At 45.0% G+C, this 21,595-nt stretch overlaps 6 protein-coding genes across 7 annotated transcripts; 4 read left to right on the top strand and 2 right to left on the bottom strand.

Annotated features, from left to right (window-relative positions):
* Positions 1–2,343: 2,343 nt before the first annotated feature.
* FOXG_22517 (uncharacterized protein) lies at positions 2,344–2,646 on the top strand (the record flags this gene model as incomplete). The annotated part of the gene is made up of 1 exon (XM_018402927.1): positions 2,344–2,646. The coding sequence occupies one exon, from the start codon at positions 2,344–2,346 to the stop codon at positions 2,644–2,646; it is 303 nt and encodes a 100-aa protein (XP_018257341.1).
* A 3,656-nt stretch (positions 2,647–6,302) lies between these two features.
* On the bottom strand, positions 6,303–8,867 carry FOXG_22516 (uncharacterized protein; the record flags this gene model as incomplete). The annotated part of the gene is made up of 1 exon (XM_018402926.1): positions 6,303–8,867. The coding sequence occupies one exon, from the start codon at positions 8,865–8,867 to the stop codon at positions 6,303–6,305; it is 2,565 nt and encodes an 854-aa protein (XP_018257340.1).
* A 1,021-nt stretch (positions 8,868–9,888) lies between these two features.
* On the top strand, positions 9,889–12,538 carry FOXG_16428 (uncharacterized protein). Its single transcript, XM_018396448.1, has one exon. It carries the CDS (start codon positions 10,094–10,096, stop codon positions 11,492–11,494), a length of 1,401 nt encoding a protein of 466 aa, XP_018257339.1. The 5' UTR covers positions 9,889–10,093; the 3' UTR covers positions 11,495–12,538.
* A 2,316-nt stretch (positions 12,539–14,854) lies between these two features.
* Positions 14,855–15,622, top strand: FOXG_22515 (uncharacterized protein; the record flags this gene model as incomplete). Its single annotated transcript, XM_018402925.1, has 2 exons — positions 14,855–15,382; positions 15,485–15,622. The coding sequence occupies 2 exons, from the start codon at positions 14,855–14,857 to the stop codon at positions 15,620–15,622; spliced, it is 666 nt and encodes a 221-aa protein (XP_018257338.1).
* A 1,275-nt stretch (positions 15,623–16,897) lies between these two features.
* FOXG_16427 (uncharacterized protein) lies at positions 16,898–18,797 on the bottom strand. Of its 2 annotated transcripts, XM_018396447.1 has the most exons (3): positions 18,078–18,762; positions 17,441–18,002; positions 16,934–17,362 (listed from the first exon to the last, which is right to left on the bottom strand). In XM_018396447.1, the coding sequence occupies exons 1-2, from the start codon at positions 18,414–18,416 to the stop codon at positions 17,463–17,465; spliced, it is 879 nt and encodes a 292-aa protein (XP_018257337.1). In that variant the 5' UTR covers positions 18,417–18,762; the 3' UTR covers positions 16,934–17,362; positions 17,441–17,462. The 2 variants fall into 2 exon arrangements, with proteins under 2 accessions (XP_018257336.1, XP_018257337.1); XM_018396446.1 differs by having other exon boundaries at positions 16,898–17,362; positions 17,441–18,797.
* Positions 18,798–19,947: 1,150 nt separating this feature from the next.
* On the top strand, positions 19,948–21,355 carry FOXG_16426 (uncharacterized protein; the record flags this gene model as incomplete). Its single annotated transcript, XM_018396445.1, has 2 exons — positions 19,948–20,191; positions 20,232–21,355. 2 exons carry the CDS (start codon positions 19,948–19,950, stop codon positions 21,353–21,355), a joined length of 1,368 nt encoding a protein of 455 aa, XP_018257335.1.
* Between the last annotated feature and the right edge of the window lie 240 nt (positions 21,356–21,595).

The raw sequence follows: 21,595 nt of genomic DNA, 5'->3' as shown, positions 1-21,595 counted from the left end.
TTCCAGCATCCCATTTCTATCCGTCAATGTATGATCCCATGTGATATAGAGAGAGGTTCTGGCTCATAGCGAATGTATATATTTACCAGCAGATCAGTAAAGCTAAAATTATTTAAGACATCTGATTGTTGTCGGACGGCTTTCTGGATTCTAATGCTATAAGCAGATGGGCTGCATGAAATATAATAAGTGAAGATACTGAAATCTACAGCTTTAACCTGTATCTTAACATAAAGCCTTAAGATAAGGCACCACAACATAAAACATTAGAGTATACTATATGAATAAAATGCCGTAGCAGCAACCTATTTTAATTGTTAGCTGGCCCTGAACTCTCCTAAATAGGATTTTACAATCACCATCTGTCTTTACGCCGCTTCCCAGCAGCTAGCCTTTGTACTGGCTTCCCGAGCTTCTCCCAAGACCTTAGGGCAGGATCTCTCTTTTCAGAATCCCTTAACAGATCTATTGCAATTGTTAGTAACTCTCGGCTTTCTTTAAATAGGATTATACACTACCATCTTCAGCCAGCTTTATATACCGCTCTATATCTCGTACCAGATCAAAGTTGTTGATTCTTTCATTGAATGTTTCACCATCTTGTTGATAATAATCTTCCCTGCTAATCCTCATCCCAATTGAAAAATAGTACGGGTTCTCATTCTCTAGAATCTTTTGAACCTTTGGATCGTTTTCTGGATCATGATTCTTACTAAATGCCTTGACCTTGAATTCCAAAGCAAGATCTTCCAATCCCTCATAAAGGGCGACTTGCTCATAGAATGTACCAGGCACAATATCGTTGTTTATATCATTATCTTTCGAATTACGAACACATACGTCAAGCGTTGGGCTAGACTTTATGTAATCAATAAATCTTTCAATAAATCTTTCTGAACTTGGATCTCTTTCCATCAGAAAATGGATTTGCGGAATACATCTATATTCCCAAGAGCCTTTGACTTCCCGGCATCCATAGAGTAGATCTGGCTCTGTAACTATCAGGAAGCCTTTATCATGAAGCCTACATAGCTTCGTATGATATTCAATACCCTTTTTCCCGTTTTGGTAATCTTTTAGAAGGTCGTCATCGTCCCGGATGGTGAAAATGCCATAGTCACCCACAATCCGGCTATATTCTGTTGGATTTTTGAATACCATTTCAAGCGCTTCTTTGCCGTGACTTAGAAGGTCTTTAAAGCTTTCCATAGGATGAGACAGTGTAGATTCTGCTGGGGTTTGCATGGTAAGAGGATTAGTATAAGGAGAAAATAATTATTTACTATATAATATTAAGATATAACGTTAGTTTTATACTTAATATATTATATTAACAGTAATTTACAATATTTACTTTTAACTTATTACTTAAATTAAGTAAGATTGTATAATAAGATTAATTTATAATATAACTCTTAGGGTTATAACACTAGGTTTATATTTATAAAGTGCCTAAGGGGTTAATACTAAGCAGGTTAGTTATTATATCTCTTTATTATTAATGTGACGGTTGGTTCCCAACTGTGGATAAACTAAGCCGTGCTAGGTTTATTGTTGGCAGATGGCGTAGGGCGTGATGCTGAGCTTGTCGAAGTGTCACGTCTCTTAATGGTAGATTCAATGCGTGTTAGGCTTGATCAATGTAAAGAAGTTTTATTGATAGCTGGTGAGCTAAGTTCTATCTACTGCTAAAGGAGTGTATATATACTAGAGGTCTTCGTGAGGACCGATAGTGTGCTGGCGTCGGTCCCCTCAGGACCGATATTGTTTATGCATCGGTCTGTAGGACCGTTGAACGAGAGTCGTCGGTCCTTATCTTATCTTTGGACCGAAAGTATTGGAAGGTCGGTCCAATGTGAGGTGGTGGGTCCGTTCCTGTGATTGGAGAAAAATAATGAGGTACACGTGATGTAACCGCTAGGGTCGTAACACGATCTCTCCCCTCCGTTGGGTCTTGTCCTCAAGACCTGCATAACCGTCGTTTCTTCCATCCGTTGGTCGTGAGTCAAACCTAGTCTTGTTTTTTTATTTTCAATGCTGACAAAATGTCAGGTCGTGTTTCCAAAAGCAAACCTCATCCGAAAACGTTAGAGGCCGTCAAACTTTCTGAGTACATTGTCAGGTTTGGTGACGAGATCATGCCGTGTTCCCGTTGTTTCCGCAAGGGCCTTTCTTGTCAGGTCAAAGGCGATCAATCTCATCGGTGCCAGAATTGTACTGAGGCCAAGGTGGTGTGCGATGGTTCGGGTGTTGCTTCCTACTGTATGTTCCGTTTTTTTTTTTTTTTGTTTTCTGTTTCTGATGTTGTTCTGACGTTCTTTTCTTCGAATAGTGGAAAAGAACATGAAAGCTCGCGTTAAGTTGGAGAAGGAGGAAGAGCAAGCTGAAAAGGCTCTTGAAGCTGCTATGGCGAAATTGGCTCGTATTCGCAGTCAGAAGCGTTTGTTGAAGAAGAAGGGTGATGAGTTGTTTGCTCGTGGGATGCAATCCCAGGAGGAGTCTGGTGAGCTCCAGGACGAGTCCGTGGTGATTTCTAATGCTCAGTCCCTGGGTGCCGTGGACATGATCGATTGGAATTCTATTTTGGGCGACGTTCCTTTTTTCGAGCCCGTTGATGAAAATCCTTCAGAAGTCGCTGGGCATTAACGAGGTGTTTTGGTGGTTCCCATGTATTTTCATTTTCTGGGTAGTTTTTCCATTTTATCAAGTATTCTCTTTGACCGTTTATTTTGCGGGTGTCCCTGATAGCCTCTGCTTCATAGACTTCTGGTCCTGAGATTTCTCGTGGTTCGTTGCCTGTTTTGACTTGTATTGTGTCCGCTGCTGATTCGAGTAATGAAACGTGAAAGATCGGATGGAGCCTAACTTTCGGTGGTAGGTCCAGTTTGTAGTTGTTTTCTGAGATTTTTTGTAGTACCTTGTAAGGTCCGATGAATTTGTAGTCCAATTTGTGACTTGGTCGGTCTGTTTTGATGTTTTTTGTGGCTAGGTAGACCATGTCTCCCTCCGAAAAGGTTGGTCCCTTCAACCGTTTTGGGTCATAGTAATTTTTCATGCGTTTTCTAACAAATTCGAGTTCTGTCTTCAGATATTCATGTAGATCCTGCATGTCTTCGCTTTTGATAATGGCGGCTGGATTGATTGACTTCTCTGGTCGTGCATTGTGGTATGCGTTTGGTGTGAAACCGAAATTTGCGTAGGCTGGTGTAAGCTTCGTACTTTCGTTGTAGGCGGTGTTGTAGGCTAGTTGGGCTATTGGTAGTTTCTCAACCCAATCGTTCTGTTCGTAGTTGATGTAACACCGTAAGTACTGTTCAAGTACTTGGTTCATTCGTTCGGTTTGTCCATCGACTTGCGGTCGAAACGCTGTCGTGAGTCGGTGGTTCAGTCCAAGTCGTGCCATAAGTGATTGCCAAAATGTTGCTGCAAACGTAGGTCCTCTATCCGAAAGGATTTCCGTAGGTAACCCGTGTATGCTAACAATGTGTCTGTAAAAAACATAAGAAAGTTCTTCTGCGTCTGTTGCTTCTCTGTAGGGTAGGTAGTAAGAGAACTTTGTGAGTCGGTCAACAATAACCATGATACTGTCATAGAAGATTCCGGTTGAGGGTTCTTCTGACAAAGGTAGTTTGGTTATGAAGTCCATTGTGATCGAGTCCCAAGGTCGTTGTGCTACTGGTAAGGGCTGTAGTTGTCCATAGGGTTTGTGTCTTTGCGCCTTTGTTTTTGCACACAAATCGCATTGTTTTATGACTTTTTCAACTTGTCCCTTTTTGAAATGGCGGTAGCCTAGTTCTTGAAGTCGTTTCATTGTTTTCGTGACTCCTTGGTGTCCATGTAATGGGTGTGCGTGGATTTCGTAGATAAATTCTTGTTCCACTCTTTCTTGTTCATCTTGGTCTGTGAGGGATTGTATCGGGTATCTCCATCCCTGTGGTTTTTGTTTGCAGGTTGGGCATTTGTCCATGATTTGTCTGATTCGTTCATCTCTTCCTGATCCGAAATACCAAGAAAGATGGCTTGCGCTGGCTTCTTCGGGTTTCTCGTGCATGTCTCGATGGTGTTCTTTTAGTTGTTGCATCGAGATGTACTTCTTGAATCCGATGTAGCGTTGTTTCTCTTCTTCTGTTATTCCTTTGCGGGTTAAGGCGATGGTTTTGACAGGTTGTGTGAACTGATATTCTCCCTTAGAGTTGGTTTCCAAGAGTTGTTCCTTGGTCTTGACAGTTCCAGTGTCAAAGTCTGGTCGTCGACTAATGGCGTCTGCGCGTCCATTGTCTGTTCCTTTACAGTGCGCTATGGTGAAGTCGAATTCACATAGGTATTCGGCGTAGCGTAATTGTCGTCGGTTTAGCTCTTGCGTCGTTGCAAAGTAAGCTATGTTTTTGTGATCGGTGAACACTTTCACTGGGTGTTTGCTTCCTCTGAGGTAGTGCCTGAATTCCTTAAAGCAGTTGACGATAGCTAGGAATTCTTTGTCATAGATGGGGTAGTTGAGTTCTGCTCCGTGCATCTTATGAGAGTAGAAAGCAATAGGGTGTAGTACACCGTTGTCGTCTCGTTGTCCTATTTGTCCTCCCAAGGCGAAGTCGGAAGCATCGGTCTCGAGTTCAACTTGCCGGTCGGGGTCAAACATAACAAGGACGGGTTCGCTTGTGATGGCTGATTTAAGCTTCTCGAAAGCTTCTTGTGCCTTGTCGTTCCATTGGAATTGTTTATCCTTTTTGGTGATTTCCGTGAGTGGGATAGCGGTTTTACTGAAGTCTTTGATGAATCGTCGGTAGTAGTTGGCGAATCCTAAGAAGGATTGGGTTTCTTTTACCGATGTTGGGACTTTCCATTCAGCGACTGCTGCTATCTTTCGTCTGTCCATCCTGATTTCGTTGTGCGAGATTTCATGTCCTAAGTACGTTACTTGAGACTGATGAAAGTGACTTTTGGTGGGTTCGACGAGCATGTTGGCGTCTTGCAGTGCTTTCAAAACCTTGTGGACGTGTTCTGTGTGCTCTTCTTCTGTGTCAGAGAAGATGAGGATATCGTCTAGGTAGCAGACTACAAAGATGTCAAGGTATTCTCGAAGTACGTTCGTGATCATGCGTTGGAATACTGCGGGTGCGTTGGTTAATCCAAAAGGCATAACCAAGTATTCGAATAGTCCGTATTTCGTTCGAAAGGCTGTTTTCCATTCGTCGCCTTCTTTGATTCGAATGAGATTGTAAGCAGATTTGAGATCGAGGGCGGTAAACCATTTTTTGCCGAATAGACGGTCCTTGAGTTCGGTGATGAGTGGTAACGGTGTTCTGTCCTTTTCCGTGATTTCGTTAAGTTGTCGGTAATCCACTACAAGTCGTAGTTTGTTCGAATTGGGTTTTGGTACGAACATGACCGGGAATCCTGCTGAGGATTTTGATGGTCTAATGTATCCTTTCCGTATCATGTCGTTTATCCATTCTCTGAGCGTTCCTAGCTCATCTTGAGATAGATTATAGATGGGGAAGAATTTCGGGTTCTTTCCATCCTTTAGTACGATTTCAATATCGTAGTCCGTGTGTTGGGGTAACTTTGTGTCTAGTTCCTCTTGAAACAATTTCTCATAGATACGATACTCCGGTGGTATGTTCTTGAGTCGTTCGTCAGATTCCTTCGCGGCAATCTGTTTCATTTGCTTGATGTCTTGGTCCAGTTGTTTGAACTGTCCTTTGAGAGATGCTATCGTTCGTCTGATGCATTTAACCTTGCCTTTGTGGTACTTGTGTCGTGTTCCTTTTGGAATGGGCGGTACTTTGCCGCTCCTGTCTTCGCTGCTCTCTTCAGTCGAAGTTCGAGATCTCGTGTCGTAGCCTGAATCGCTTTCATCATCTGAAGGGTGGTCTTCGCAGTCCACCTGGCCAGTTCTCCAGTTGAATTGTGGGTTGTAGCGTAATAGCCATGGGTATCCGAGTACTAGATCGTATCTCCATACTGGGATGATGTCGAAGTCGATACCTTGGTTTTTTCCGTTAACGAATACCTTGAGGTGATCAATCTCTCTGGTGATATTTCCGTTTTCGTAAAGATAGGTTTCTCCTTGTCCGTCATGTACTGTATATGGGTCGTTCTTGTCCTTCCATGGTAGCTTAGTTCATTAACCGTTGTAGGGGAAATGAAGTTCATGTCGGCTCCGCTATCTACAAGTGCACTTAGCCACTTGCCCTTGATTCTGACTTTTAGTTCTAGGCAGGTTCGTTGGCGTCCTTTCGTTGCCATTCTCAGAGCTTTCTTAGGTAGTTTAGCCTCTGATTTCTCGCCTATCTGTCGCTCCGTTACAGATGGCGCGTGCCTTTTCCCCATGGGTGATCCATGCTGCATTCGCTCTTGGTGCAGTTGATGTCGTCGGGACATTCGTTCTGGGTGGCTAATTTTTGTTGATAAGCAGCTTCCATCTTTCCTACCTCGTGGTCTAGGATGATGTCTGCTTTTTCTCCTTCAGTGAGGGGTCTTCCTTTTTCTTCTTCAGTTTGTATCAATCGTTCTTGCAACTGTTGCTTGTCTAGCTGTCGAAGGATATCTTGTTCATCTTGGGATAGTTCTCCTTCCCATCGGGTGATGTCCTGATTGATTTGACTGAGTTCTTGGTCGAGTGTTTCGTCTTCGGCGATCTCGACTTCCTGCTGTACCCGTTGTCTCCACTGAGAGACGTGTCTAGAATTTTGAATATGTGCTAGAGCTCGTTCTCGTGTTTCTGTGTGAGCTTCTAGTTTTGCTACTTGAGATCCCCTGTATTTCTTTGTAACTCGGTACCCAACTGTGTCGATTATCAGGTAGGGTTTCTGTTCTTGATGTTCCGGAACTTGTACTGGGAAGCAATCGTTTGCTATCTTATCTTGCTGGTGTCTCGAGCAGTAGTGTCGTGTGCATGATACCCATGATATCTGCTTGTGGTTCGGGTGATTAGGGTACCTCCTTAGGTCCTTTTCCGCTTGCATACGTTCTTCTGGAGTTGTAGGGTCTTCCAACATTTCTTTTGTGTACGCTCGGATGTAGATGTCGTCATCTTGTTCCGTGATGGCTCGTTCCCTGGCGAGTTCCGTATATTTCTGGTGTTTGTTGGTCCAGAAACGTTGGTTGAATTCATCGTATTGTGGTACGATAGGGGTGTTCCAGATTGTTTTCTCGTTCTTATTCCTGAGTTTCCTGGCGTCGGACTCCCTTTGAACTCTGCAGGATTCCAAGTAATTGGGATCATTGGTATGTCGGTTTGGTCGTCGTGAGGTGACTTTGACAGGAATGTTGTCGATTTCCTGGTTGACCTCCTTGGTACTAGGTTCATTGTCCGGTTTAGGGGCAATTTCCTTTCCCTTTCTGACCATAAAAATGGATTTTCCTTTGGTGGGTTGTTGGTTGTGCTCGGGTACTGGTACCCATTCTAACTCAATTGTTTTGTCTTTTTTGGCCTGTTGCCGTTTCTTCTGTTCGCGGTTGTTTCTTTTCTCTCTTTTTTCTTCCTTGCTTCGTGAATAGAGAACTTCTGTGGATGGGGCCGTATGTCCTAGAACAGGTCGTTGTTCTGGTTCCAGTTTGGAATAGTATTTTTCGAGGGGTTTCTTCTTTGCTAAGGAACGGGTCGTGTACATCGAGGGGTTGGATCGAAGTTGTTGATGTACTTTTGCTTGTGTCATATCGTATCCGTCTTTTCGAGTCATGTTGATGGTTTTGATTGCCATCTGAGGTTCTTCGTTTTTCTTGACCATGTTGATTTTCTTACCTTCTGGAACAGGTCTGTATTTTTGGTTAGTTTTGACGGGGTTCTTACATTCTCGTTCGTAGTGTCCTTTCTTGCCACAGTTGTAGCAAGTGACTTTGGACTTGTCTCGTTTAGTCATTCCTATAGCCATTGGTCCTGCTTCGGTGCCGTAGGACGTGTCAGTTTGTCGAGTTCTCCCTTGGTTGGCATGGTATCTAGGTTTATTGTCTTGTCGTCCCTTGTTTCCTCGTGAGTTACGAGTTCTCCATGCGAATTGTCGGTCATCGATTTTGACTGCCATATTGATGTATTCGACCAATGTCCTGGGTCGATCTTTCTCCCATAATTCTTGTTGGACTTGTTCTTTGAGTGCGTCGAAGAAAAATGACATCAATACGTCTTGGTCCCAGGGTAGCTTGCTTGCGAGTTGCAAAAACTCAACTCCTAGGGTAGATGCTGATCCGGTTTGCTTAAGTGTTTTGATTTTCCTTTCTGCTTGGCCTTTTTCGTCAATGGTTCCGAACGCCATTTTGAGTGCTTCTTCCATCTCGTGACGTCCGTTTTCTCCGAAGAGTAAAGCGGTTCGTGGTTGTAGTTTGTAAGGTGGGTTTGTCATGTAGTCATTCATGATGGGTTGAAACCATTGGGCTGCAGTTTTGATGAGTCTTCCTGCCATGTACATTACTTTGGCGGAATCGTTGCGAAACTGATTCGGATAGTACGTGATGAAGGCTCGGCTTTGAGTAAGGAACGTGGGTAGCTTGCTCGGGGTTCCGTCGAAGTACTCAGGCGGGCTAGGCTTGAGGACTTCTCCTGGGTCTCTCCCATTGTTGGCTGCCGAGGCCAGGTTGTACATCTCCTGCTGGGTGTTGTTGTTGCTCTGATTCTGCTGGTGCTGCAGAGCGGTGAATTCTTCCAGCATCTGTCGCATTTCGTTCATCTCATTGGTGACGTTCCCGAGCTGCTCGCGAAGTCGTTCGACCTCCGAGTCGTCGGAACTCTGGGAAGAGTCGTCTGCGTCGTCCATGTTCTGATCGGTTGGCGGGCGATTGACCGGTGCAGGGTTAGCAGGTGCTGCAGGCTGGTGACCCTGAAGGTTGGCAGCTGCGTTCTGCTGTTGGACGGGGTTGACGTTCGCAGACATTGCGTTTGTATTGCTCAGCGTTACGCGGTACGGTCTGAACAAGAGCTATCAACGTGTGACGGTTGGTTCCCAACTGTGGATAAACTAAGCCGTGCTAGGTTTATTGTTGGCAGATGGCGTAGGGCGTGATGCTGAGCTTGTCGAAGTGTCACGTCTCTTAATGGTAGATTCAATGCGTGTTAGGCTTGATCAATGTAAAGAAGTTTTATTGATAGCTGGTGAGCTAAGTTCTATCTACTGCTAAAGGAGTGTATATATACTAGAGGTCTTCGTGAGGACCGATAGTGTGCTGGCGTCGGTCCCCTCAGGACCGATATTGTTTATGCATCGGTCTGTAGGACCGTTGAACGAGAGTCGTCGGTCCTTATCTTATCTTTGGACCGAAAGTATTGGAAGGTCGGTCCAATGTGAGGTGGTGGGTCCGTTCCTGTGATTGGAGAAAAATAATGAGGTACACGTGATGTAACCGCTAGGGTCGTAACATTTTACTTATAGTAAGAAGGAAACTAAACTTAAGGCTTTCTATAAAAGTTATGTTTTAAAAAAGAAAAGTATACTTAATAGTAAAGTCTATGTTGAAGACTGTTATGAGTACGAGAGACAGGATAACAATGAGGCTGTTCTGCATACCTACTACTCACACAATAGCCCAAAACAACCTCTCAGCTTAGTAGCTAGTCATCATGAAAGATGCTGAGTAAAAGCTTACAGTATTGAGCACCGGTAGCTTCCTCTCCAGAACAATAAGCTCTATGTTTAGTCTGGGGTAGGTACTTGGAAGTACATCGAGCTACATCATAAGCAAATGAAGCGGCCAAAATAGACTTCTTAGCTGTGGGTAAGCATGTTTTGGCCCAATAAAAGAAGTACTTCAAAGTAGCTTAAGTACCTAAGTGCCGGGGTGCAAGTCTGGGGCGAGTGGAGCCTAAATCAACAGTGCGAGTCATCGACCACGTTACTTTCAGTAAGCCATTTCAGTACTCCATACGTCAGCCTCAAAATTCCACCTCAGCCACATTACCCCACCCACCTGGCGATCATAAAATTGCCGCGATCTCATGCTCGGCAGATGTTAGGTTTTACTTGGCAAGATTTAATTAATTGGTTCATTTCCATAGTCTTGCGTTTCTGTTCAGATTTTGCGAATGGCTTCATCAAAAAGGACCAGATCGCTAAGTGCTTGGTGAATCACGAATTGCGGTCGCTTGACACGACTCACGTGATCAATGGCCATGGAAGCTGATGGAATGTCATGGAAAACTTGGGAATGTTTTGGACAGGTGTCCTTTGTGGCAAGGTGGTGCTCGAAACGGCGAGAACCAGCCAGTCAGCTCGTGTCTTTAAACGTGGCAATAACCATGAACCAGAGCGACACTGTAAATGACTGGCCAAGTGACGATGCGAGCGAGGCTCAGATCTCTGCCGACTCTTCCACGTCCGACAGCGAGGTGTCTCAGCCCGCAGCTTCAGCCCTCAGGAGCCGGCTGAGACCCGCTGGGTGTGCCTTGACGTTCGTGCCATTCGCGGACTGGGAGCCAGAACGGTCGTACGAAGACGAGCCGACGATACGCTATAATATGGAATGGAAATTGTTTGCCAAAAACAGGAACCAGGCTGGTGAAACAGAGCTAAATATCGTAATATCGCCGCGCAAGTTCTGGAACTACGTTCTCCGGCCGAAGCTGGCTGGGGCGTGTATCGACAAGCCATGGAAGGAGGAAAAGACGAAGATCGTCCTATCAGTAACCGATCACAAAACAGGTAAAATTATCAAGGAGTTCCCAAAGTTAGACGTCAAATGGTCGTTTGTTGCAAAACAACTCCGGGAATGGAGTCCGTTTTTGACTAGTGGCAAGAAAATCACTATTATAGTTACATTTTATTACCGAGCCATCGATGTTAGCAAGTCGGGCAAAAGTAGCGCAACGGCGAATCAACAAGCAGATTTAGAAGCTAGAACGACTGGCGTAGGTCGAGGTGCCTGTGTCAGGAAGGCTTATGCAATGATGCGCTGCCCAGGAGCTCCATGTACAAAAGGGGACCACTGCTGGCAGAATGAAGGGAAACATCACCGTCTTCAACCCCACCACATTAGGATGCTCGCCGATTATATGCAGGCAGGGAACAACCTGAACGGACACGACGATGTACCTCCCGAATTCCGTCGACTGGTGAAGGAGGACGAACGCCAATGGGAAGAAAGGGAACAGGATGAGCGCGAGAAGATTTCTGGTCGTAAGCGGCAACGACGGGGTTCAGATGGCTCAGCTGTCCGTATTACCCAGGTTCATTGTCACCAATGTGCAAATAGTGTTCCTCCATCCCCGAAGACGAATTTTCCCACCACTTCACTTGTGGATTTTGACATGCCCAGAGAAGATGAGGTAGTGGCGTACAGTACCTATCAACGGTCCCGAGTGCGCACCAACGAGCAGAAAGAATATTACACGTCGGCTCAGGAGCTGACTCTGGCGCATTGCTTTGATCTCGACATGCTTGCTAGCAACCAAGAAAAGATGTTCCGCTTTTATAAGAAGCATGGGATACCGGAGGGCGTGGCATGGCGTTATGTTTGTGATGCTGGATCATACATAAAACGGCGCCAAGGGAACAATGTGCAATGTTAGAACGGTTTCTATTTTATCTATCCAGTTTTTCTTCTAGTCAATGTAAATTTGTGCTTTCTTGAAGTGTCCTTTTACGATTTTAGAATGTTGTCCTACAATCCTGACCTGCATATACAGGTACGACTTGAAGTCGCCCTGTATGAGAGCCTCGTCTTCTCGCGCCATCTTCCTGATGCGGTTCTTGACAGAACCGAATAAATACTCGATAGGATTCAAGTCGGGACAATACGGCGGTTGCATTTCTATTATCACACCCGCCTCCGCGAGCTTACCCTGAAGGCTAGGGGAAATGAAGTGGAAGGAGGCGTTGTCCATAAAGATGACGGAGTTGGGTTCAGGATACCTGCCGCAAAAGGGCAGCAACCTTTCGAGAAACCCTTGGAACAGCTCGGTATCTGTATTCTCCTGGTATACCTCACAATATATGACTCCTCCCAGGGTGTACGCTGGTAACATTTGCACTCTCTTACCGCGATGGAAGCGCTTGTACTGAACTGGGGTTACTCCTTTGGGGGCGTAGCCTCGTCCCAGTATCGCCAGCCCACGATCGCTCCCGCTTTCGTCGATGAATATCATTTGCTCGGGTTTGTAATGGGACCGCCTTTCTATGTAGTTATCTCGTAAATCTTGATTACGCTCTTTTGCAACGTTCTGCGTCACCTTCTTGGTCCAGCCAACGCGCTTCAGCGTCCTACCGATGGTGAACCGTGACAAGTTGACGCGATATTTCTTGTTAAGAAAATCGGCCATATCCTGTTGACTCATACAAGGATCCCTGGTCAGCTTGTCTTGTAAAGCCAACCACATATTCTCCGTTACGATTCCAGGCCAGGCGGTCGTCTGACGAGGAGCATCGATTGTACCATGTCGGAGTATATTGGATCGTGCGTGACGGACGGTTCGCGCGGTGCATCGACCGATCGTAGTCGCTATCTGCTCGTCTGTGATGACTTCTTCACCTTTTAACTTGTCTATGATGACTTGCTGAAGCTCGGTTCGTTGGATCTTCGATAATTGTGGCGCCATCTCGCGAGGGTTGTCAAGTCCAAGTTTGCCACTTTTCAGGCTGACGCGTTATTGCTCCTGTGCATGGTTGCTAGCCTTCGGCTTACGGCTAAAGCTTACTCCGAATGTCCAAAAGCGTCGATGCTGATGTATACAGTCCACGGAAATGTGAGATTGACACTGTGTGGAGACAGACTAACATATCTAAGCTTGTTCTAGAAGAGGAAGCTCTCAGTGCTCAATACTGTATATTAGGGGAAAGAGAAAGTCATGTTCTCACTCGTCACCTGTGTTCGCAGCCTAAAGCTTAACCTTATAGGCAGCAGTCAACTACATAGCTGATCATGTCTGACGCATGTAAGAAAGCTCTAAATACTTTCTCCAGGAGAAGAAAAGGCGTCAAGACAGTCACTTTTAAGTACCAGCCTAGCTAAGAGTCTCTCTCTTACGCACCTGATCATCACCTAATTCCCTGTGAGCCAGCCCCTTACTCCTTCGCCGTTCAACCTATCAAGGCAGGAAAAGTCGACCTTTATTTGATCCGAACCACAAAATTAGTGCGTAATTGCATTCGTAAACAAGTCCAGTTCTTAGAATGAAAGTTGGGTTCCCAGCTTGTACAGTTTCAATTCAATGTCAGATACCCATGTAACAACAAATATCGGGGCGGCCGAGGTTGTACAGTTAGGTTAACATAATAATTGTCATATTCTACATTCTTTAGCCATTCTTTCCTGTAAGTCTTATCGTAGTATATCATTTTGGTTCCTCAGACGGTAGTCTCAGTATGCCACCTGCTGTCATCTGATGAGGTGCTACTATAGCGCCACTTGTTTAATTAGGGCCATATCGCTTACGAGTGCCTACGCCACTTCCGGCCAATTTCCTCACGGACACTACACTCACACATGGGTATCCAATTTCGGCTCGGTTTTCTTCCTAAATCTATAAATGTACCTCGCGTTAAACAGGAGATGGCACACCAGCGACCCATCGTGCACGACTAGGGATTTACTGAGAATAGTTTGCAGTAGCCGAGGCAACTGATGGCCATGGACTTCATTCAAGGGGACGACTTCACCACTTCCCTGCCATAGCCCACTGAGAAAAAAGAATGTGCTAGCATTCTAGATTCAAGTATTGACAACGGAAAGCTTGGCACCACCACGACCTCTGGCAAGTAGGCTGTCGTTGGGAGACTCCTGATGTACGATGTGAATAAACTCTTGACGCATAGCTGTACAGAATTAATTAGAACTGATAGTTCTATTTCTTGTGGACCTTCATCTTTGTAGAGTCAATGACAAAGATATTACTCCGAGCTTTCTTTAATCTTATTGTAACCAAAGCTAGAACTGAATTACAGACATCACTCACAGCAGAGTTGACATGTCAACCGAAGTTAAGAACTAATGGAAATGGAGACGATGCGTACGCCGAAGAGAGCAAATAGCGTGACTTGAGGAAAATTCTGTTTTAGCTGTATTGATATAAACCTGCTATATTATGTCTTTGCGAGTAACTTGTTTGATTTCAAACTTCGATTTCGTTTTGCTCCCCTTCTCCTGCCAACCTCCCTCAAGGTATCATGATTAGATTCTTAGTGACACGGCCTGAATCTAGTTTATGCCGCAATTAGTGGAGCTTGTGAGCTGAGCAGTGGCATTATCTGTATGCCGCGCGACCGGTCCTTTTGGAATTGCCTGGAAAGAAGCAGTGCGCTTGCTGTTTGATCTTTATCGTTAACCCCTCATGTCTGATCCTGACTGTCTATCAAAAAACACTTCATAAACTGATATATATTTTTTGACTCCATGCATTCGTCTTTGCTTCTCTTGTCTAGGCGAACTCCTCGTGGGTCTCGGTCATGCGGACTAATCGGTAAGGCCGTAACGCCTTGAGAGAGGAGAAAGCCCCACAATAGAATGGCGAAGTTCATGGTAGGAAGATGTATATGTCCGAGCAAGCAGATGCGCAAGCAGGTTCAGGACGTTATATAGTGTGGAGATTGCTGAGTGTTGAGTCTCTTCCGAATTTGTCAGTATCTCAAAGTAGCACGGCGCAGAAGTTGACCTCTTATAATACTTGAAAGATACTAGCACAAAATGCTTATACATTGAAATAGTAAGTTAATTAAGGCTTATAATTACTATCGCTATAATTAGCTAAGTTTCTATAGCTATGTAACTATATAACTATATGGTTATTTTTCGTACTAAAATTAGCACTGCCTTTTTAGTAAAGTTAAGATTCCTTTGTATTAGTAAATTGAAAATCTTTAGTAGTGCTACCCTTAACGGATTACCTATTACTATATAGTGACAAGTAACTACTAATAGCTTACCCATCAACGAAATGCGTTTCTATGAACCTACCCTCCAGTTGGGCGCATTTTCTAGACGCCATGACAGCTCACAGCTCACACTATATCCCCAGCCTCGACACAATAAAGGCTTAAGCTACAACACAGATGCCGAGGATATGGCCCACCTCCTTGCCAAGTTACATAACTTTGATGTCGTTTACATCGTTAGAATGGACCGGAAATTCCTCAAAGCAGGCCATGCCTTTGCTTTTGCTACAATCATAATATCTTATCCCTTAGATGTAGAGTGCATGCCTAACAAAGGACCTCGGCAAATGTATCAAATAGAACCTCAGAAATGTGAAGGTCCTTGCGCCTCTAACCAATTACCCACAGGATTCCAAATTGGATACAATTGCCTCTACGAGATAGCGGGAGTGAACTACTATCTTACGTGCCTATCTAAAAGCGTCTCTAAGTTTATAGATGAGCAAGGGCCAGTGCGTGAGGCCAATATGGAAAAGCAATTGCTCGATGCCGGTGAAGTACTCACTGAGGAGGCCCTCTACCAACGATATGTAATATAAGTCAATTAAAGAGTCAAAAGCCACAATATCAAGATCAGAAGCAAAGTGTTATATTAGTGGTTTACTAATAACAAACTCACTATCGATTCGTAGTACGGAGGTGTAACAAACCTACCACGTGGCGGTTATAGCTATGATACATGGTTCCGAGATAAAACACCTTTCAAGATGGCGCGTGCGATGTTGTCGCTTGTCCAGGCCCCGGTTTGTCGAGAAAGAGCTGAAGGTTGACTGGGTGATGAAGTATCGACGAGATACAAACATCATAGGTAAAACAGGAAACCTATCCACCGTAACACCATCATGTGCACTGGAATGGCTGCCTTGGGGCTTTTAGAGCCCAAAGTAACGGATTGGTTCATTGGGGTATGAGCGCCGCGTTCATGTCAAAAGCTTTATTTGTTGCCCTTAGCGGCGCAGTGCGTTCTCACTCTCTCACAAACTATCCATTATTATTGCCAAGGTTGGCGAACTTTGTTCGAGTAACAATCGTGGCGGTATTAAATCTGATATTCTTTCATTCATACTTTAGCGTGTGCTTCTTGACCGCCAGCCTCTGGACCTATACTACCTCAAGCAATTCCAACCACTGGAAGGCCTTTGCCTTTTAATTCAAACTTTCTGAGCCTCAATCGACTGAATATAGTACGGCTTTGATTGGCCATACCTTGTTGCCCTAGCTGGTCTTATATCCTTTAATAAACATTTGTTAGTAAGGTATGTTGAGAGCTGAAAATACTATCTTAATTGCACTAGGCTTAAAATCTGGCAGTTAATTCAAATCGTGTCTGCCTTTGATACACAGCTTAAGGCTGTTTTGAAAAGTTGCTGTCCTAAACCACCTTGGCACGGGTAGGTAATTGCTTTCATTAGAGTGCCAGACGACGAAGTACTTGACTGCCTGGATTAGCACCGGAGCTGTATCTGTCCTTCATACGTTACTTATTTGATCATTTCCTGTCTCTCTTCCACCCTTTCGATTGGTATTGCTCCCCTTTCATCTAATAATTCCTATAGCATCGCGTGCCGGAAATCCTGTCCAATATTCCTGCTTGCCAAACAGGGTCGTCATACTTATTGCTTGGAGGATTACCCGGTCGTTGCACTTTGATAAATGGCAATGAGCCTTGGATTCTACAGCAAAAGTAAAGGGAAATTCCCCTTTTATCCATTCATCCCAATATTTCCTGCTGTGGTAACAATCCCCGTCTTCTGGGCGGCCGAAAGATCGCACCGGTATCCCCCGTATATAGCACGAAGCGGTACCTCTAAATCTCATTGCACGCCCTCCTTGTCGTCCAGGGCCCGCTATTGCGCCTTGCCATTTGCTGATTCCAAACCCTTAGAGATCATTGCTTTGCAAGCGCGGCGAACGGCTTCTACTTTGAGCAGAGCCATTATCGCATACGCTGTATCACAAAAGTCAGCTTGGTCTTGGAAACCGTTCAATTCGGCTTCTTCTGTCAAGCTGTAATCACATCCATGGCCAATATGCAATCGTTAGGATTCGGTACATAGTAGCGCTTGCAGGCTATGTAAAGGGTTCATTTTTCAACGATCCACTTCATGTGACGGATTGCGACATAGTATGAAGTGAACCTACATGAATACCAATTTTATTCTTGCTCTGAATGGATATGTAGACCAGCAATATCAATCGTCATGAGGTGTCAAATACTTCGTGCTCTTATTACATCAGAAGTACACGGAAAGAAACTATTTACAACAAGTATTCCAATCAAATCCTTTCTGCCAAAAACATGTAGTTCGAGTATGACTATAACGAAAAAACACCAGAAATTTTAAATGGAGCTGGTATGACATAAGTCGTTCGGCCACTATCGCTCTGCAAAGATCTTCACATGTCACAGGTAACGTAACTTGACCTCCAACATCGTAACATATGTACTCATTGTAGTCCAAAGATAAAATTTGGTCGTTGGCATAAGTGGGCTTGCTGTCAGGGCCGGCCTGCGAGCATGTTAGCATAGATGTGGAGTCAATGCACAGATTTCACTTGCGTGAATAAAGAAAAGGTAGAGAACTCACCATATTAAGACCCTTAAGGCCTTTATGAATGATCTGTCGTATCGTTATCGCTGCCGGAATGACGGTGATAGGTGTATCTTTTAGGCTTAGGGTGTGCAGAACGATCTTCCCAAGCGAGACCTGACTTTGACTTGAACTTTTCCTCAAATTTCTCGATAGCCTCTCCACGACCTCCATTTCCCAGGACTTGATAAGTAGGCGTCCCGCCAATACGACCCCATTGAGTCCTTGTCCTAAAGGTCGATGAGTTAGGGTCCTTCATAACTTGGATACGGAAGAACCTGTCAGTCTTGGTATCAGAACTGGTCTGGGTCAAATATGCATCGTAGATGAGACGAGAGTCAGGATCGACCCAGACGTCATATTCGGTGAGCGGCTCAACCGAGGTCTTGGACTTAGCTTTGGTCTTGGGCTTAGAGGCCTTGGACTTAGCTGCGGCCTTGGGCTTGGGCTTAGCTGCAGTCGTGGGCTTAGCTGCGGCCTTGGGCTCGGACTTAGCTGCAGTCTTCTTGGGCTTAGCTGAGGTCTTGGGTGGAGCTTCCCCATCTTCCTTAGGTTCGTCCTTGACACGTGCTTTAGCCTTAGCAATTTTCTTGGTAGTCTTTGTCTTGGCGCTTTGGGTTTTAAGCTGGCTCACTCTTAGTCTCTCCAAGTCCGTCCAGGCGTATTCCTTTGCGTTCAGCTTTTTCTTCTTGGTGTCGGTGTCAATGAGCCATTCTGGCATCATAAAGGAAAGATTTTCCCTCCTCCTGGCGGCCACCATTGTGGCAGTTTTACGCTCCAAACTATCTTTAGTGGCAACAACGTGAGTGGTAGCCCCTGTGACACTTCGAACAAATCTCCCGCCATATTGGACAATGATATCTTTGAAACTATCATGGGTATATGGTTGGCCATCAATGGTGCCAGGTCTGCCACAGACGGTAATCACACAGCCGGCAAAAGGATTCGCGACTCCCTTGTTCCTGGGGGGCATTATCGTGATTTTGGTGGTTCAAGTCTTGATTGTCCTTTTTCAAGACACTGATACAGAATGCGATTTATGAAGATTTGGTGTTGGACAATGACAAGCTCAATTTATGGGTCTTTCAGCTTCAGAAAAGTATTAAGTATGGAGCGATGGTATCATGCGCGCAACTGGCTTTGAAATCAATACCAATAGGTCAAATTAAGCGATCAGAAAAGGTGTGGGCAGACTAGATCTTCCCAATTATACCAATTTATTTCACAAGGTGGACGATAAGTGGATGAGAAGCTAAGAAAAGGGATGATGCGGGAAGGAAAGGGTTCCTGTAAAGTGAAGAGCAAGCAAACGGTCTTAAAGCGACGTCAACGTCTTTTTAACTTATAGGCTTATATGAGACTTTGCATTTATAGATGTCTCAATGCCAGTTTATTTACAGAAACGATCTCCTATAAAAAGCAGCCTAGAATAACTAAATATTCGAGTTTATTTATGCTCCCATCAACCATCATAGCGACGGATAAAAACAAAATCCGTCGTATCCCAAGTTCAGGATGCACTGAACTCGAGACTTATTTCTAGATATGGCCGAATAATCTATAATAAGCCACTTTTTCTAGATCACGTATATCACCAAGCAAGCATGTGCTCGCCCTTGGCTTTGTCTCTATTGGGAGTGTCAACCGTCAGTCCTTGATGACGGTTATTAAGGCTGCAATGATAGAAAACAAAATCAAAGGAAGATTAAAAAGAGCCCAATATATTTTTCTTGACGTGAAAAGTATGATCCAAAAGCCTGGAGCACAGCTCCTGCTTGAACACTTGCGGAGGAGACAGCGACCTGATAGACAAGATATCACTGGCCCAGAACGTTCTTTGACGCCAGCCTGCACAACTTGAAGAGTGGAATATGCGAAGACCAAATTCTAGTTCATAGATAGAGTATGCGATCCAGAGCCAATTGGAAGGATTTGGTTGGTGGTGAGAGTAAAACGACATCAGCAAGCCAAGATCAAGTAGCTCCGGAAAATCTTCAGCAAGGCTTCTGGGGCCTTCGCGCACATCTACGCATTTTACCGCTTGAATGGAATTGCCATGAAGCGATGCATAGTTCGTGCATGCTCATGGCTAGGGCTGGTGAGTCGTGAAGTATGCTGGGTTCCATGGCCGACTCATGTACCTGCGAGTATTTCTTGAGTGGCACCATGAGACTGAATGCCTATTCATGTAACCAACTTCAAAACAGTGATAAATACGAGCCAAAATGTTCTGATACGGAGATAATCTTACCCTTTTCACAGGGTGAGGCGGCCCGAAGGTTATGAATTGGAGCCTTTGTGAACCACTAATGATAAGTGGACAAAGCTGCAGGTAAACGTAACCGCAGACTTCAATCCAGTACCTTGATCCCCGTAATAATTAACACTCTGACCCGTTCAAGTCGGTGGCATACGCCCGATTCTGGCAGTACAAAATAAGCTAAGGTGCCATTCCGAAAAGGTCTTGCCAAGGAACATATTTTATTCTTCGTCAATCTTTGACCATGAAATTCTATAACAATCTCTTTGCCTTGGCTTCCTGCCTATCTCCGGTATGCGTTGTAGCTATAACCAAAAATGTCCATGTCGACGTAGCTGTTATCGGTGGTGGCTCATCCGGCATACATGCGGCAGTCAATCTCAAAGATGCAGGCGCCGCGGTTGCCGTGATTGAGAAGAAAGATCAGATCGGAGGGCATGCCGAGACATACATCAACCCCAAGACAAATCCCTGCCAATATTGGTGTTGTACTTTTTGAAAACACCAACACTGTGCAAAAGTACTTAGCGCGTCTTGGAGTTGCTGTAGCAAAACACAACCCCTTCAAGGCGACTCCTTCAACTAAGATGTACGACTTTACTCTGGGTGTTCCAGTCCCTGCCCAGGATGAAGCAGAGGCTGCTGCCACTAAAAAGGCCATGGCTGCAGCAATGCAGACCTATTCTCAAAATGTTCTGAGCAAATATCCCTGGATCGACCAAGGTTATCGCGTTCCCGACCCTGTGCCCGAAGAGTTGCTTCTGCCTTTCGGACAGTTTGCCCAGCAGAACAACTTCAGCGCCATTCTTCCTCTCATCAGTCAGCTAAACTGGTACCCTGGCAACATTACCACCATTCCTACTCTTTACGGTATTAAGAAGTTTGGACCGGGGCTTTTGCAGGCTGTTTCTAGCGAATTCCTCGTCGCCGCGTCAGGGGATACTCGAAGCATCTACAAGGCTGCTTCTGCTGTGCTTGGAAATGATATTTATCTAAGTTCAGACGTCATCAGAGTTCAGCGAAATAAGCAAGGTGTTATCGTGACCATTCGACAGAAGCGTGAGAGTTTCACCATCAAGGCGAAGAAGCTCGTGGTCGCTATTCCCCAGACGATCGAGAACATGAGGGCTTTTGATCTCTCCGAGATGGAGCGAAAGTTGTTCTCCAAATTTTCTGCTTTCGGCTATGTTGCAGGCGTTGCTGATATCCCTGGTCTCGATGTGAGCCTCCAGAACGTCGGTATCATGACTCCTGCCAAGACTCCGATGATTCCTGGAAGCAACGCCTACCTGTCTTCTGGTTCTCCGAATCAATTCCTCCTTGGCGTTGCCTTCGACAATACCGAATACACTGTAGCTGATAGTAAAAGTCTTATTCGTAAGGAGCTTACTACACTGGCGCGAGTGGGTGCTGTATCCACCGACGCGGCGAAGAGAGTTACTTTTCCTTATATCTCCAACCATGTTCCTTACGATCTTCATGTAACCGGTGAAGACATTGCAAAAGGCTTCTATACTGAGCTTCTCAAGCTCGAGGGTTATCTCAATACTTACTGGACCGGGGCTGCCTTTGCTGGACATAACAGTGGTTTGATCTGGAAGTGGAATGACGGCACAGTTCTGCCCGCTTTGAAGAAGGACCTTGGAATTTGAACCATCCTCTGTGTTCAGAAGCTGTGTATGCGATAGTGGGTGGTTTGGTGGTGTCACTCCGAGTTCGATACTTTGATACGAATGTATGAGTCTGGAGCAGCATACCTCAAAGGTTCTATGCTGAGTCTGCGTTAGGATCTGGTCGGTAATTCATGTGCCACGCTTGATATGATCTGGTGTGTGACTTTGAAACATCTATCACGTATCCGCTCTCTTCTCTCAATCCCTGAGCCACCAGTA

The sequence above is a fragment of the Fusarium oxysporum genome, chromosome 14, assembly GCF_000149955.1.
Source record: "Fusarium oxysporum f. sp. lycopersici 4287 chromosome 14, whole genome shotgun sequence".
In the NCBI taxonomy this organism is placed as follows: Eukaryota; Fungi; Ascomycota; class Sordariomycetes; order Hypocreales; family Nectriaceae; genus Fusarium; species Fusarium oxysporum.
This window is presented reverse-complemented; position numbering and strand designations above follow the sequence as displayed.